Here is a 14,050-nt window from a genome sequence, read left to right as displayed (position 1 = left end):
ATATGTAGGCAATGTGAAGGGTTGTTTGCACTGTTTATGATGTCTGATTCCCCAAGTAAGAACCTTGTTATTTATTTAGCCAAAGCAGACTACTTTAATGTCATTTAGTGACCTTCAGATACTGACTGCTTTATTTACATAGTGTCTTATATGTCTGAGAAGTGGTTGGCAATAAGCAATTCACCACAAGCTCAGTAAGCTGTGTGCTAACTTTACCGGGAGGTTGGGATAGTCATGACATCCATAGAATCCCAAAGGATGTTTAATGTGCAAATGGATCCAGAGAGAGTCTAGGCGTAGTTTGACAAAGGTTGACAATTTCTAAAGCCGGCAATTACATATCGTTTATATTTGTTTCGAGGAAGAGAGATGGGGTAGAGAGTTCCGAGGTGAGGGACAGGGTGAGAGCTGGGTAAGATAGAATAGAACATAGAGGGGAAGTGTGGTTACTGTTTGATGGGTTAATGAAGTGAAAAAGGTCCGAGTCAGCAGCATATATACCTATGCGCAAACAGTACTGGGGGTTGTGAAAGAGAAAGGGGGATGTGGGGAGGGCTTGCTTTTATAGTTTGTGACAACCTGGTCAATTTTGTGAATCCTAACTGCAAATGTATCTCTCATAGATGTTAATCTAGACCACACGGAGGGGATCACTGGAAATTCAAACAATTTTGTTTTGTTGGAGAAGACGTGGTTTCAGATGCAAAGAATGGGAGGATGAAACAAGGACGCCCCCTAAGAATCCGATTAGGAGCCAGCCGACAATGACGAGTGTGCCTACTGTTTGGTTTGAAACAGACAAGGGGGCAGACGGCCAGCTTTCCTCCTCACAGAATTCTTCAGTCACTGGCTCCTGCAATATTGACGAGTCCTACAAGTACATATTCCTTCCCATTTGCTACTCCTTTACCTTTGTCTTCAGCATAATCCTTAACTTTGTAGTTCTCTACCGTTCCTTTCGACGCACCAGGCGCTGGAATGCTTCCCTGATTTACATGGTGAACCTGGCCATGACGGACTTCATGTATGGTTTGTCCCTGCCCTTTTTGGTTGCCAGTTATGTCATGCGGGACGACTGGGTGTTTGGAGACTTCATGTGCCGTCTAGTGCGTTTCCTCTTCTACTTCAACCTCTACTGCAGCATCTTCTTCCTCACTTGTATCTCAGTGCACCGCTACCTTGGCATCTGCCACCCCATGAAGACCATCACCTTGGAGACCAAACGAGCAGTAAAGGGGACTTGTGTTTTGGTGTGGATTGCTGTTTTTGCACTAACATGCCCAATTTTTCGTTTTGCACAGACACAGTATCTTCCACGGGAAGGTAAGGGCTCAAGGGAGGAGGTGTTCAATAATTGCTGGGACGACGCAATTGATAGAGAGTTCCATGATTACATTCCTTACGGGGTCACACTTCATTTCTTAGGGTTTTTTGTGCCTTTTACCATCATTGCCTGGTGCTACTCGCGAGTAGTGTTAACAATATTTCGGACACTGCACTCTCAACCACCTTCTCAGAGAATCAGAAGTGGGACGGGGTGTGAAAGTGTCGCAGGGATCGGTGGAGAGGGCATGTCAATCATCTTGGGGGCTCATTCGCCCTACATCAACAGGCGGCGCAAGTCCATCAAGACCATCATTACTATCACTCTCCTCTTTGCCCTTTGCTTCTTCCCCTTCCATGTCACTCGCACCATTTTCCTACTGCTCAAAGTGACGAGTAGGGTGCAGTGCCACACCATGCGCATGGTTTCCATGTGTTATAAAATCACTAGGCCGCTGGCCTCATTCAATGCGTGGCTGAATGCACTGCTTTATTTTCTTACTAAAGAGAAAAATGCACCCTGCTGTCAAAAACCTGAAAATGCCCAGCATGGCCTGCTATGGCCACTTAGAATGCTGGGAAAAGGAGAGGAAGAGGAGAATGAAATTGAGGATACAAGGAACCACAAAAACAACGGGTCAACAGTTGAAAACAATATACAGAGGTTTGCCTTAAGGAATGACCATGTAAACAAGTGAAACTGGTGGACATGGCTTTATATGGGATTAATTTCAAACAAACTGATGTTTTTGTTATATTCTCTGTATATTGTTTTTGTAACTCTGTGTATTCACATTTAACATGGAGGATCTTGTTTTTGTGTCTTTTCAAGACCCCTTACAGATTGTTTTACTTTTTGATTGATTGGATGGTTAATTGGTTCTTGTAAAAAATATATTAAGTTGAATATTGATTTAATGTATAATAATTGCAAAAACACACAGAATAATAATCTAATTCATAGGGTGTATTACGTTTGCAGTTATTCGCATACCTCAGGGTGGACACATTATGTGCAGGAACTATGTTTAGCGCTGTCATGGATTAATATGTCATGTTGTGAATAATTAAACTGTTCTAATAAACATGTTCTGTACCAGTTTAATTGAAAATCAAAATTATGACTGTTATCTTCTAAAATCACTATACATTATTAAGCACTATTTCAGATTTTCATGTCTTTGTGTGAGTAGAGTATCTAAATGTGTTTTGGAATAAACTTCTTAAGGGTTGAGGTGTTGGTTTAGGCATATTGTTCACATTGAAAGAACATTACACATTTGATAAAATGCTGATCATTTCTACATACACGTCTATATCGCTCATCCATTTAACTAGAAACCTCACTTTGTGTACTTTCTATGTACACTGGACATGAGTACATCAGTATACAGCACAAGCAGCCTATACCCTTTGTCCTTCTGTCTTTCTAAAATAAGTAAAAACCAGATGATCCCCAAAAGACCTCGGCTACATAGACTGTTATTACTTGCTATTACATTAATGATCAGCTGTCCTGTTGCAAGATTTCACAATCCAAAGGAGTCTCTCTAAATGTAAACATTTATATATGGCAGTAGAAGTAGAGATCATGTATATTGAGTAGATTTTTTGGTCATAATTCAAAATTCTGATATTTATTATGGCAATTACTGCAAACACCCCGGAGCAGTGACAGAAATTATGATGATGATTATTATAAGTTGCAATATTTATTTTCTAGATTTTATCATATAAAACAAACAGAATGATGTTTGTACACACACACACACACACACACACACACACACACACACACACACACACACACACACACACACATATATATATATATATATATATATATATATATATATATATATATATCATAGGCTACGTTTATTTATTTTTGGACCTTGTGTGATTGTTGCCACAAGTTTCTGACCCTGTCCTGGACATTATATATCGGCTCGGTGTACTCTTCTCGTAATAATATGTTGCTAGATTTATAAACTGTAGTAAAGTAAAGCAGTGTGTTCGAATCATCAGGCAAAAAATAAAAAATAAAAAACAAGCTCTTGACGTCGACTGTACTCTATCAGCTCAGAAAACACACAGATAATAGGCCTACAGCAGGGGGCGACATTGTGGCCATTCAGGATTTTAGTTTGGAAATTTAAAAGAAAACGTTCCCGACCTGCACCGCGGCTAAGGCAGGACCTGACGGTTATTAAAAATGATAAAAAAAATAATTATAAATTATTGAAACAAATATTTAAACAATGGATAACTAGAATAGCTTATGTTAACCAGTGTGCAATAAATCCGTTTGTGAAAAAAAATATTTTCCACTGAGAAAAATTTATATTTATTTTTTTCCTCTGCCTCGTGTCATCACAGTGGTAGAGCTGCTGCAGTGGAACATTGGCGCCATTTTCAAACTTCAGAGCCTCAGTGACTGGAACTCTTGTAACAGCTAACTACATTATTTTTATTTATTTTTTTCAAATTCTTTCCCCAGGACCATTCATTACTTAACTATTATTTAATAAACAATGGGATCTTGAAAAGTTTTATTTATGAAAGGTAAGTCATTATTTCTCCTTTATTTAACGTTATATAATTATAGTAAGGTTTTTGTAATCGACATGTTTTTTTTACAATCTTCGTCAAAATGCGTCTCCTTTATGATTTATTATTTACTGACTGCGATTTATATTTTTTTATATAAGTAACACAAACATGTAGCTGTGGATACAAAGTAATGATACTTTCACAAAACATGTTAACGTAACTTATGTTTTATAGAATTTCAAGGCGTTGGTAACTCTATATTTGTTGTTTAGGGTACTTTTCGTTCGTGTTTTTAATAAAAACAAACATTACTTCCTTACTATAGTTAAGCACACTACCTCCAAAATGCGTTGGAACCCGCTTATTTCAACTAAAGCGACAGCATAAAGCAAACCGAATAAAGTGGTCTTGTGGTCTTTGTCATATGTTCGCTTTTAAAGACACGATTTCTCGGTGCCTATAATGTTCTGAACCACTCCCCTCTGTTTCTGTCCCCTCACCCACAAGCAGGCTTTAAGCTCTACTTTCTCCTCTATTAATTCGCTCCACATAATAATGGATTCGGACGTTAGATATGTTCACAGCGATTTATTCAATTGAAAGGGCGTCGACAGGAATGAAAATATATTGTCTAAAATCGAAATGACAGTTAAAGTTGTTAATTATGTTATTCGAAAATTAAAACGTTGGTTCGACAAATGACAAGTTGACGGTGTGACGAAACTCTGCAGACAAATAAACGACTTTTTAAATGTAACGTTAAGTTAGTTGAAAACACGCTTTGAGGGGACATCCAAAACCACAAAGAGATTTGTTTGACGACGAATCAAGTTTCCAAGTATGCGATTTTCATCGATATTTATTACCTGCCCCAAGATATAAATAAAAATAATTCTAGTTAAGTTACCTAACTAACGTTAATTGTCTGTTTTTAAACGTACATCCATCTTACGTCGATTCAGATGACTATTGAATGCCTCTGATTTTAGCATGTTTCTTTTTGTTATGCACGACAATAGTTATTATGCCAGCCAATTAATATTCCAGTTTATAAAACAATAATCTATTGTCGTGGTTCGCTGTTTATATGAATCTTGTTTTTGTCTAATTCAGTTACATTTACTGTCAGACAAATTCATCTGCAAGTAAACAGACATTCGAGTAATGTTCTAGAATGAACCTTGACTTTGCTGCTGTTTTAAAAGTTGGCCTAAAGTGTTATAGTTATTATTAAAATTAATATAATGGCCTTTACAATGACCCCGTTACCTCGTGATAAAAGTACACATTTCTTTGCTTAGTTTTGGCATGGATTTTGCTTTATAGTTAATGTATTAATTCCAGTAGTTTCCTTGTTGTCTTTTCTTTTTCTTTTCTTGGGATTTTCATGAGCAGTTTTAATATTTGAACTGCAGGAAAAGATTTAGCAAGTGATTCTTGTCATATGGACTATTTCTAGAATATCTAAAGATATGTAGTGTGCAAGTACTGCATTGTCATTGACTGAGCTTTTTTGAACAAATGAATAAATGGCATGAGGATGATGCCATGAAAGCTCTGCACCTGTTCATAGATGTCATATTTAACGATATTCCTTGATTTTGATACACATCTGCTGAAAGTAATATAAGGGAGAGGCTGGGCTTGGCGTGGGATGGACCATTTGGAAAGGAAAAAAGAAAAATTCAAGTAGTTAGTTGTTGTTATTTTTTGGAGGACCCCCCCCCCCAATTAACTGCACATATGACCATATGATTTACATAATTTTATATTATTATGTTATAAAGTCTATTGTAGTTTTTTGTAGTTAATATTGTGAATTGTCAGTTTTTTCCTCATTGTTTCATGAAATACTCTATTCACAAAAAATAAAATAAAAAAATTTAATCTTTTACTACTGGGCTTTTATGTTCTTTTAGTTGGGGTATTTTTAGCCTTCCTGTTTTGGTGTGTGGTTCCTGATGCTTTGTGCTTTTGTTTTTGTTTGTACGAGATGCTACTGGTAGGATTGAAAGGTAAAAGACAAGGGACTGTATACTGTTTGTACAAAATAGAGAGTACAATATAAGTTTGCTCTCTTAGTTTAATCTTTAAGAATTTTATAATGACAGTGAATTTTACAAATGTGTTTTTTTTTTGTTGTATTAGTTGTGTATTTTTAGTTAATTATTTCAAAGCTGATCTGTTTTTTGACCTAGTTGGTTGTATAAGCCTGTCAAATCCATTTTGTCCAATGTAAGGTTAAATTTTAGTTTAACTTTCCATGACAATATATTCATCCAAAAATGAATTGATTGCTGGACATTCATTTCTCTTTTAATTCTGCCTTTTTTGACTTATCACACAGGTCTTTGTCTTCTCTGGCTCCGTGTGTTTTTGTGTGTGTTTGTGTGTGTGTGTGTGTGTGGTTTGTGTGTACTGTTGGACCATGTTTGTGCTACTCAGTAAAACTATCTGTAGAACCAGATCAACATATTCTCCACTCTTTGTAGCCAGTCTTGTACTACACGGAAAACCCATAGAGACCCTGCATAAAATCCGGCCACATTTAGAGCATAAAGTGTAAAGTCTAAAACTTTGCTTTGTTTGAGCACTCCACACTCTTGACATCTGTTTTTGCTGTCCGTGCTTTTTTTTTTTTTTTTTTTTTTTTTAATGGATAATGAACTAATAGCGAGAATATAAATTCTTGTTCTTTCTTTCTTTTTGGACAATGCGTTTGGACTCAAAACACCCCCTGTGCGGTCGCTTGAGTTTGGAGTTTGTGGTGAATGCTTGCCCGCAGTTTAATGCACAAATACACCACGAACACATAACACTTTTCCTAGTTTCCTATTCCCCCTTCTGTGCGTCTTTGCACTAGAGCCTTCTCTCTCTTTTGTCCCCCCCCCCCCTCCCTTTCTCTCCGTTGGCTGTGTTGAATGCTTTGGCAAAGCTACAAGAAATCAAGCAAGCGAGAGCTGCTAGCACTGACGCGCCCCAGACACTAAGCCCTAGAAATTAATTTTTTTCGCCGAAATGGTAGTTCTGACGGTCTTCAAACTTCACACTCTTCTAAGGGGACCCCAGGGCGATACCCTGATTTTTTTGGGGATTTTTCCTGTCCCCCGAAAATGTTCATTTTAATTGTAGAAACTGATGCCCCGGGAAAAAGGCTACAACCCCTGCTTTTTATGCCTACCAAGTTCCTCAGGCAGCCTCACTAGCTACAGCTAAGCAGAGGCTGCACACTGCACTGGACTACTGGTCTGAAGGTGAATAGGGATAGAAAGGGGTTTAAGGGCTGAAAATAGGTGCTGGTGGACAAAAGGTTTAGGCACTTATTTGACTCTTGGAACCCCACCCCCCAATCTGGAATGGGAGCCCCAAGCTCAGACGAATGGGTGTATTTTTGACCTGAAATTAAGACTTGGGATTCCCATTGATAAGTGCATGTGTGGGTTTGTTTTCCTTTTTAGTTCTGTTTCTACAATTTTTTGAAAGCAGCCAAACTGTTTTAAGTGTAGATTTAGCTGTAGATTTGTGAAGAATTCAAATATTTGAGGTGGGAGAACTACTTTGTGACTTTAATCAAGTTTTCTGAAAGAGTGAAAAAGTATTTTTCAAGTACTTTGCTTGGCTTTTTTTGAATACAAAAACAACTTCATTGAATTAAGTTAAGGAATTACTTTTTTTTTTTTCTGCCCAGGTGCAGGAGACAGACTACACTGGAAGAGGGGAGTCCGGCGGGTTACTTTGGGAATTCCAGGCACCTTTTCCTCTCCCCTGTTGCCTAACATGCTGGAGAAAGGGGATCGAGGGTAAGTGAAATCTTTCCTGTGTCCGTTTTAAAGCTTAACCAAAACGGCCCCTGGTTTGACTGGGTGAGCAAAGTTAGGCCAGGGTGTGTAGTGTCTATGTAAGTATGTGAGCTTCTCGTTTAGGTCTCCCTCTCCCACCCATATGCTGTCTATCCTTTTCTCATTTTCTCTCTCTCCCTCTCTTTTGCTAACACCCCCCACCCCCCGTTCTCTCCCTCTCTCGATGAACGACGGGCAGAAGTAGACAGAAGCAAATGCCTTCTGCGACTCTGCTGACGTGATCATTTGACTCAGACCTTAAATAGGCTGCCCTTTATAAGATGGAATTGTGTTTGTCAGGGTTGATTTGAGCAAAAAGTGTTACATATAAAATAATAGATATAATACGAGATCATAATGTTTGGCTTTTGTGTAGCACAATTTTATTCACACCTTAACCTGCATTTTGCTGCTAATAAACTTCCTCTTTTTTTACTGTGAACTTCAGCTTAATAATGAAGGCTCAAGTATCTTTAAGCAAAAATTTAAGATTATGTTTTGGTGTGTTACAACAGCCAGAATGAATTATTTTGCAATTAAACCTTGGTTTACTGCTGACATTAGAACTTCAACACACTACATAGGGTGTGGTGTACTTAAGAAAAAATTGAAGTCCTTCAAAAATACTTGGTATTTCTTTTTCTGTACCATAACAGTTGATATTATAAATACCAAATACTTTTTTAGTCCTTTAAACTTTTGTAACTTTTTAGTTTTCAGCAAATTAAAAATAAAACAGTTTTTCAGTAAAACAAACATTACTGTGGTCTTCCTACTTAATTGATTCCATATTTATGTTGGTCTGGTGTTGTTGGTGTTAAGCTTCCTTTTTTCTAAAAGAAAAAGTGTATAAAAAAACAGATTTTTTTTAATAAGCAAAATTTATATATATAAAAAAGTATAAACAATGAAATGTAGTGATGGGCCACAATCTTTCTGCCATTTACCCTTTGCACACTACAACAAATGATCTGTCATATGCTCTCATCGCTTTAAACACCACTGGCTTTTCACAGATTAATAATATAATAATTCATCACAAAACTCATATTGCTCCATAATTAGGCTACATCCTTGTTCTTCAATATACTGCAGACCTTAAAGTTATTTTAATATCTTATTAATTTCTTATTTTTTGTTAATGCACACCTGCCTCTTTTGCTGAAAATTTGTCTTTTATATAGTTTATGAAAATTATTCCTTATGAATTGTACAAGCATTCTGTTCTTTCTGTCCTCTTATTTTTACATTTGGATAAATTGTCCTCCTAATACCTGGAATCCTTTAATTGAATGTAATATTTTTCTTGGCAACAGTTACTTAATTGGATGATTAAAATATGCAATGTTATTGTACTGTATGTGTAATGCTAATAGATACTTTAACTTTTATTAAAGGGATAATTATGTTCAAAATATTAAACCAGAGAAGTTTGAAAATTAGAGATGCAGTTTTTTGGGGGAGAGTAAAAAACAAACAAACAAAAACTATATATATATAAAATGCACTTACAGTAAATAATTTTCAAGGTAATAAAACCATTTTGACAGGCACTAGTTTTTTCTCCTCATCTCCCCCTTTTGTTATATCCTCCATTTTGTCTTCATCCTCAACATCCATTTTAGGACAGTGTGTGCACAATAACTCACTTATTAAGTCTCATAGGGCATTATTAGAATGACATGGAAACATGTGGATGACCACGAGCTTCCTCATAATTGTCTGTGTTCGAGAATTAACAGTAATGCTGTCACTCTTTGCTGTCAAACAACTTTTATTTCATTTTTCAGAAAGAAGAGAAGCGATCTGCCCACATTTCATTTAATTTCTCATCCAATTTCGATCTGTCTTTATTTATTATTTTGGATAACTTGGCACTAAATATCCACAAGACATTTCTATATTACAAATGATCCAACAATAAAATTTGCCCCTCCTTAATCTTATGCTAGTGAGGACCAGTGGAGTCTGTCGTCATCTTTTTCTTTAGCCCAGAGTGCCCTGTAGCAGCACATCATGGTTTGTATGTTCTAAGGGCAATTTCCAAATCATGGTGCGCTGTCACTGGGAGCCTGGGAGTTTCTTCATTAACACGACAGCATTAAACACCTAGTCTTCTGCTTACATTGTAAGCCACAGTGTAATAAATGCATCAGAGGAAAGCTTGTTTTATTTTTATCAAAAATTCTAATGATATGATAATGAAAATGCTAAAATGATCACGAATAAAAAGTAAAGGGTTTTTTTTTTTACAACTGAAATGATATTTATTACAAATGACCAGACACACAATAAAAGATTCATGACTGATTCACCATGTGTGGCTTAGGTGTCCTCTTCAGCGAGTTATTCCCAGACAGCTGGATATTCAGATCCTGTTAGTCTATGAGCATTGCTTTTAACTGTGATAGTGTAACCATTCAAGCTGTTGAATTAATCAGCATATATTTTTTTAATGTTTGTTTCGTCCTCTTTCCTCCCTTGGACCACTTGATGTGTCAGTGTGCCTGACAGCAGCAGCACATCAATATTGGCAGCTGCCCTCTCTCTGGGTTGCCAGTATGGCTTGTGCTGCTCCCGTCAGACAGACACACTCTGCGACTCTCCAGGAGCAGTATGGAAACCACCTGTCCAGAAATTAAATGTTGTATGTATTTTACCTTGAAAATGGCAAAATTAAAATGAAAGCCCTTCTTGTTCAGTCTTGCCCGAAAATGTCTAAGAGAAAAGCTTAACAATAAAAATAACAAACAAGACCTTATTTCAGTGAAAGTATTTTAATTACATTACACAAAATGCTGTTAGTTGTGGTTTCAGTCTGTCACTGATAGACCGGTGAAGCCCAAGTGTGTCATCTTCACCTTTCTGCTTTTAGGAATGCCATTCAGATACAGATCAGATTTTACACCATGGCTGGTTGATTTCATTAGATCATAAGTCACACACTTAATGAGGTTATTATAACCAGTGAGGAAGAACAGAGACATAGGCAGAAAGTGTCATTGTGCTATGAGATTGTTTGTGAGGAGATCTGGTGGACTGCATTTTACACAAATACACTCTTTTCTCAATGTAGTTTTTATTAGTTTTGTAAAATCACCAACTCTTTTTAAATGCACAGTTTGTGATTTATTGCTGATTTAGCGGTTTTTAATTGTCAAAATTTTGGTAGGGCTAAGACTATGTATATCAGTTTGTTAACAGCCCAATTATGAAAAAGTTATTGGACTATGCTCACAGTCCGTTTCAGATCAGAACGATAAGCCCACTAGGCTAGAATTTTATATAAACCCGTTATTGATAAAAACACCTCAAGTAAAAGTAAAACAACTTGCTTAAGCTGCATTTGTGTAATGAAAGATGCAACTGCCACACTGCTCTAAAAGGTGTCAAGCAAAACCTGACTGAAGATCATCTTGAGTTAAACCCAAATCTAAAAGTTTTTTTTTTTTTTTTTTTTTGTGGAAGAAAAAGAAAGAATATTATTTGGTAAATAGACAAAGATTTTACAAAAATGTTTAAGAAAAAAAACCCCGCCTTTAAAAAAAAGTGTACCAAGCAAAGCTTTGAAAAAAACACAGTAATGGTCATAATTCTTTATTGATAATGACTGGGAAAACTTTTTACACAATGTCTTTACAGTAACTTATTTTAAAATTATGCATTTTGGACCCAGAACAGAAATATGTATTTAGCAATATTTTCTAGCATCTTTCAAAACTGTGTCCTATATTGATAAAATCTGCCTAGCTTCACTATTAACCTCGAAATGAGTCTTTTCCTGGAAAAAAGACAGTTTTCTCCAGTTTAAAAAAATGAAGTTTCCTGAACCCGCACTGAAGTGACACATTTAGTTTATTTTCCTGATTGTTTGTTGCAGAAGATTTCAACGGGATAACAATGGCAAGTCACTGGAATTCATGATGAGACTGGAGTCGAGATTTAGACTATCTGCTGAAAAAAAGATAAATACAGATATTATTTTCCCCTTTAAGAACTAGGAACAAGGGTAAAAAACAACAGAAATAGCAGACAATGAAAACCTTGAATAAAAGACACAATTTAATTCATTTAAATACATACCTGAGTATAAGTAATTTAGTTCAAAATTAAGAGAAAAGTAACGTATTATTTAGAAGTTTTTCTTACCTTGATCAAAATTTAGCTTTTTAGATGTATCACTCAACCCCTCGATATCTACCAGATCACTGTTGGCATCAGAGTCATTCAGTGCACTGAGAGTGACATCTGAGGAAAAATTATATAAATGCAGTAGATATATTTTACCATTCAAAATGTTTAAATCAGTAGAGGTTTAGTGTAATGTTTTTTTTTTTTTTTTTTTGCAAGGATAAAATAAATGCAACACAAATTAATGCATTGAGAAATGCTTACCTGCCGTCTTTGATGACTTAATGCTAGATGGACCTGTGGTTGGCCGCTGTAAACCCGCAGTAACCACAACCTGAGAGGTTGGCACAGAGATGACTTTAGGTGGGGCCGGGGGAGCCATAGAAACCGGAACCTTTTTGGTACTCTTCTTTGGTGAGTCCATGGATAAAGGAGCTCCACTATCTTCATAAATCTTCCTCTTGACTGTTGTTTTCATTTGTGCCCTAATGTTTAAGAAATGTTTAATTAGATGCTGACAAGCAACATAATGAATAATTACTTTTAATGGCTTTACAAACATGCACATAAAAAAATACATAAATATATTAACAATATTAAAACTTTTTTAAAAACTTCAGGCTTTTTTGGAATTTACATAAACAATGGTGATCAACAAACCTGCATTACTTTCCAGATTTAAAGTATTATAACAGCATTAAAAAGCATTAAAGTTAAAATTTCACCTACACTTGAGGAAGACACCATTATTGAAATTTACAGACTCCAACACAGTAAAATTCAAAGGATCGGAGACAGATGTTCTAATATTGTTGTTTTTTTTTCTGTAGTGATAAGCTTAATGTGTTCAAGTAATCTTAAGCTCTATGTATATCCACCTAGCTCTGCCTGTAAACAGCATTGAAATTTACAAGGCCCATAATCTTACTGAAAATAATACTTTATCTTGTCCATGACATCCTGAAGTAATTGCAAGTACAAATGAGATACTGTTAATGAGTTTACATGAAAATGTCTCAATAATTTGCAAATTTACTGTTAACACATTGAATCATATTATAGACCAAAGCAGTCAAGAAGCTGGTAACATTAGGGGGTTTATTTAGAAAATATTTGAAAATGGCAAAAAAAAAAAAAGAAAAAAGTACAATGTACTTTTTTACTTTGCACGTAATTACAATAATGCATTACCAAGAGGGGGGCTGGACAAGATGTACACCAGTGTGTGTGTGTAATATACACACTTTAGACTTGTAAGAAAATGTAATTATATCATACCAAAAGCCCGACGCAGTGTATATTTTATAAAACACATGAGAGTAAACAGACAGTGGCTCACCCTGCTGGACTAATATCTGCCACTGGATGCAGCTGCATGGTTAGCTCTCCCAATTTGGTGAAAGCAGCTCCAGCTGCAGAAAAGATCTCACCGACCTAACGTTACATGCGTAAAAGAAGAAATAAATACTGAAGAAAAGAGCGTATCAGAAAACTTGTATGTTTTGAAACAGGTTGATAGTTAGCATACTAGCCAATAAGCTTTATTACCAAAATAAGAAACACATGTCCAGTACGAAGACAGTTATCATGGATGTATACCATCAAGGTAAACATTTAATCTCGCTTTAGAGACCATCTTTATCAACACATTTACCTTGGTAGAGGCTGAAGTCATTATTTTGATGTAGCGTTACTACTGAAAAACAAGGACTGCGCTTTAGAAGTGTCAGGAAACGGCTAGCTGACCTATGTACCGATGAATGACTCAAAACTACCGCGATGCAAATTCTTCAACTATTTACATTATAAAATAATAATAAAAGGATTCTTAACTAAACGGATAGCATAAGTGCGCCATAAAGATGACACCGTGATTCAATGCTGCTTATTGGTCTAAATTATAGCCGTCGGTCGTTATTGGTCAACACCAAAGAAGTATTCAGTACATTCAAAGCTGCGTTGAAACTGCGCAATTCATTCGCTGTTACACTTCACATGCGTTGATCAGTTGGAATTCTCTTTATTGATCCATATACACGTACATCTTACCTTTTTGTCAACATCATTTAGACCTAGTTTTAAAATTGACGCTTTTTAAAAATAAAATATAACTTCAAATTACTGCTTTTATTATTATTTTGTATGGCGTTTACACACACACCCACACCCACACACACACACACACACACACACACACATATATA

At 36.0% G+C, this 14,050-nt stretch overlaps 1 protein-coding gene and 1 pseudogene across 3 annotated transcripts; one reads left to right on the top strand and one right to left on the bottom strand.

Moving 5' to 3' along the window:
- The window catches only part of LOC128017083 (P2Y purinoceptor 3-like), a 7,236-nt pseudogene extending 4,178 nt beyond the window's left edge, over positions 1-3,058 (top strand).
- An 8,238-nt stretch (positions 3,059-11,296) lies between these two features.
- Positions 11,297-14,042, bottom strand: LOC128017078 (chromatin complexes subunit BAP18). 3 transcript variants are annotated; one of them, XM_052602245.1, is made up of 5 exons: positions 13,896-14,042; positions 13,186-13,280; positions 12,111-12,331; positions 11,865-11,963; positions 11,297-11,669 (listed from the first exon to the last, which is right to left on the bottom strand). In XM_052602245.1, exons 2-5 carry the CDS (start codon positions 13,221-13,223, stop codon positions 11,602-11,604), a joined length of 426 nt encoding a protein of 141 aa, XP_052458205.1. In that variant the 5' UTR covers positions 13,224-13,280; positions 13,896-14,042; the 3' UTR covers positions 11,297-11,601. The 3 variants fall into 3 exon arrangements, with proteins under 3 accessions (XP_052458205.1, XP_052458203.1, XP_052458204.1); XM_052602243.1 differs by lacking the exon at positions 13,896-14,042 and adding an exon at positions 13,501-13,737; XM_052602244.1 differs by lacking the exon at positions 13,896-14,042 and adding an exon at positions 13,501-13,737 and having other exon boundaries at positions 11,297-11,666.
- Positions 14,043-14,050: the final 8 nt, after the last annotated feature.

This window comes from Carassius gibelio, chromosome A7, assembly GCF_023724105.1.
Source record: "Carassius gibelio isolate Cgi1373 ecotype wild population from Czech Republic chromosome A7, carGib1.2-hapl.c, whole genome shotgun sequence".
In the NCBI taxonomy this organism is placed as follows: domain Eukaryota; kingdom Metazoa; phylum Chordata; class Actinopteri; order Cypriniformes; family Cyprinidae; genus Carassius; species Carassius gibelio.
This window is presented reverse-complemented; position numbering and strand designations above follow the sequence as displayed.

Bases quoted from the DNA above. Each gene is read 5' to 3' on its own strand.
- LOC128017078 (XM_052602243.1), bottom strand. From the start codon at position 13,521: ATGACTTCAGCCTCTACCAAG. The intron at 13,281-13,500 runs GTAAATGTGTTG...ATGTAACGTTAG, and splicing joins TGACTTCAGCCTCTACCAAG to GTCGGTGAGATCTTTTCTGC. The intron at 12,332-13,185 runs GTGAGCCACTGT...CTTAAACATTAG, and splicing joins GCAGATATTAGTCCAGCAGG to GGCACAAATGAAAACAACAG.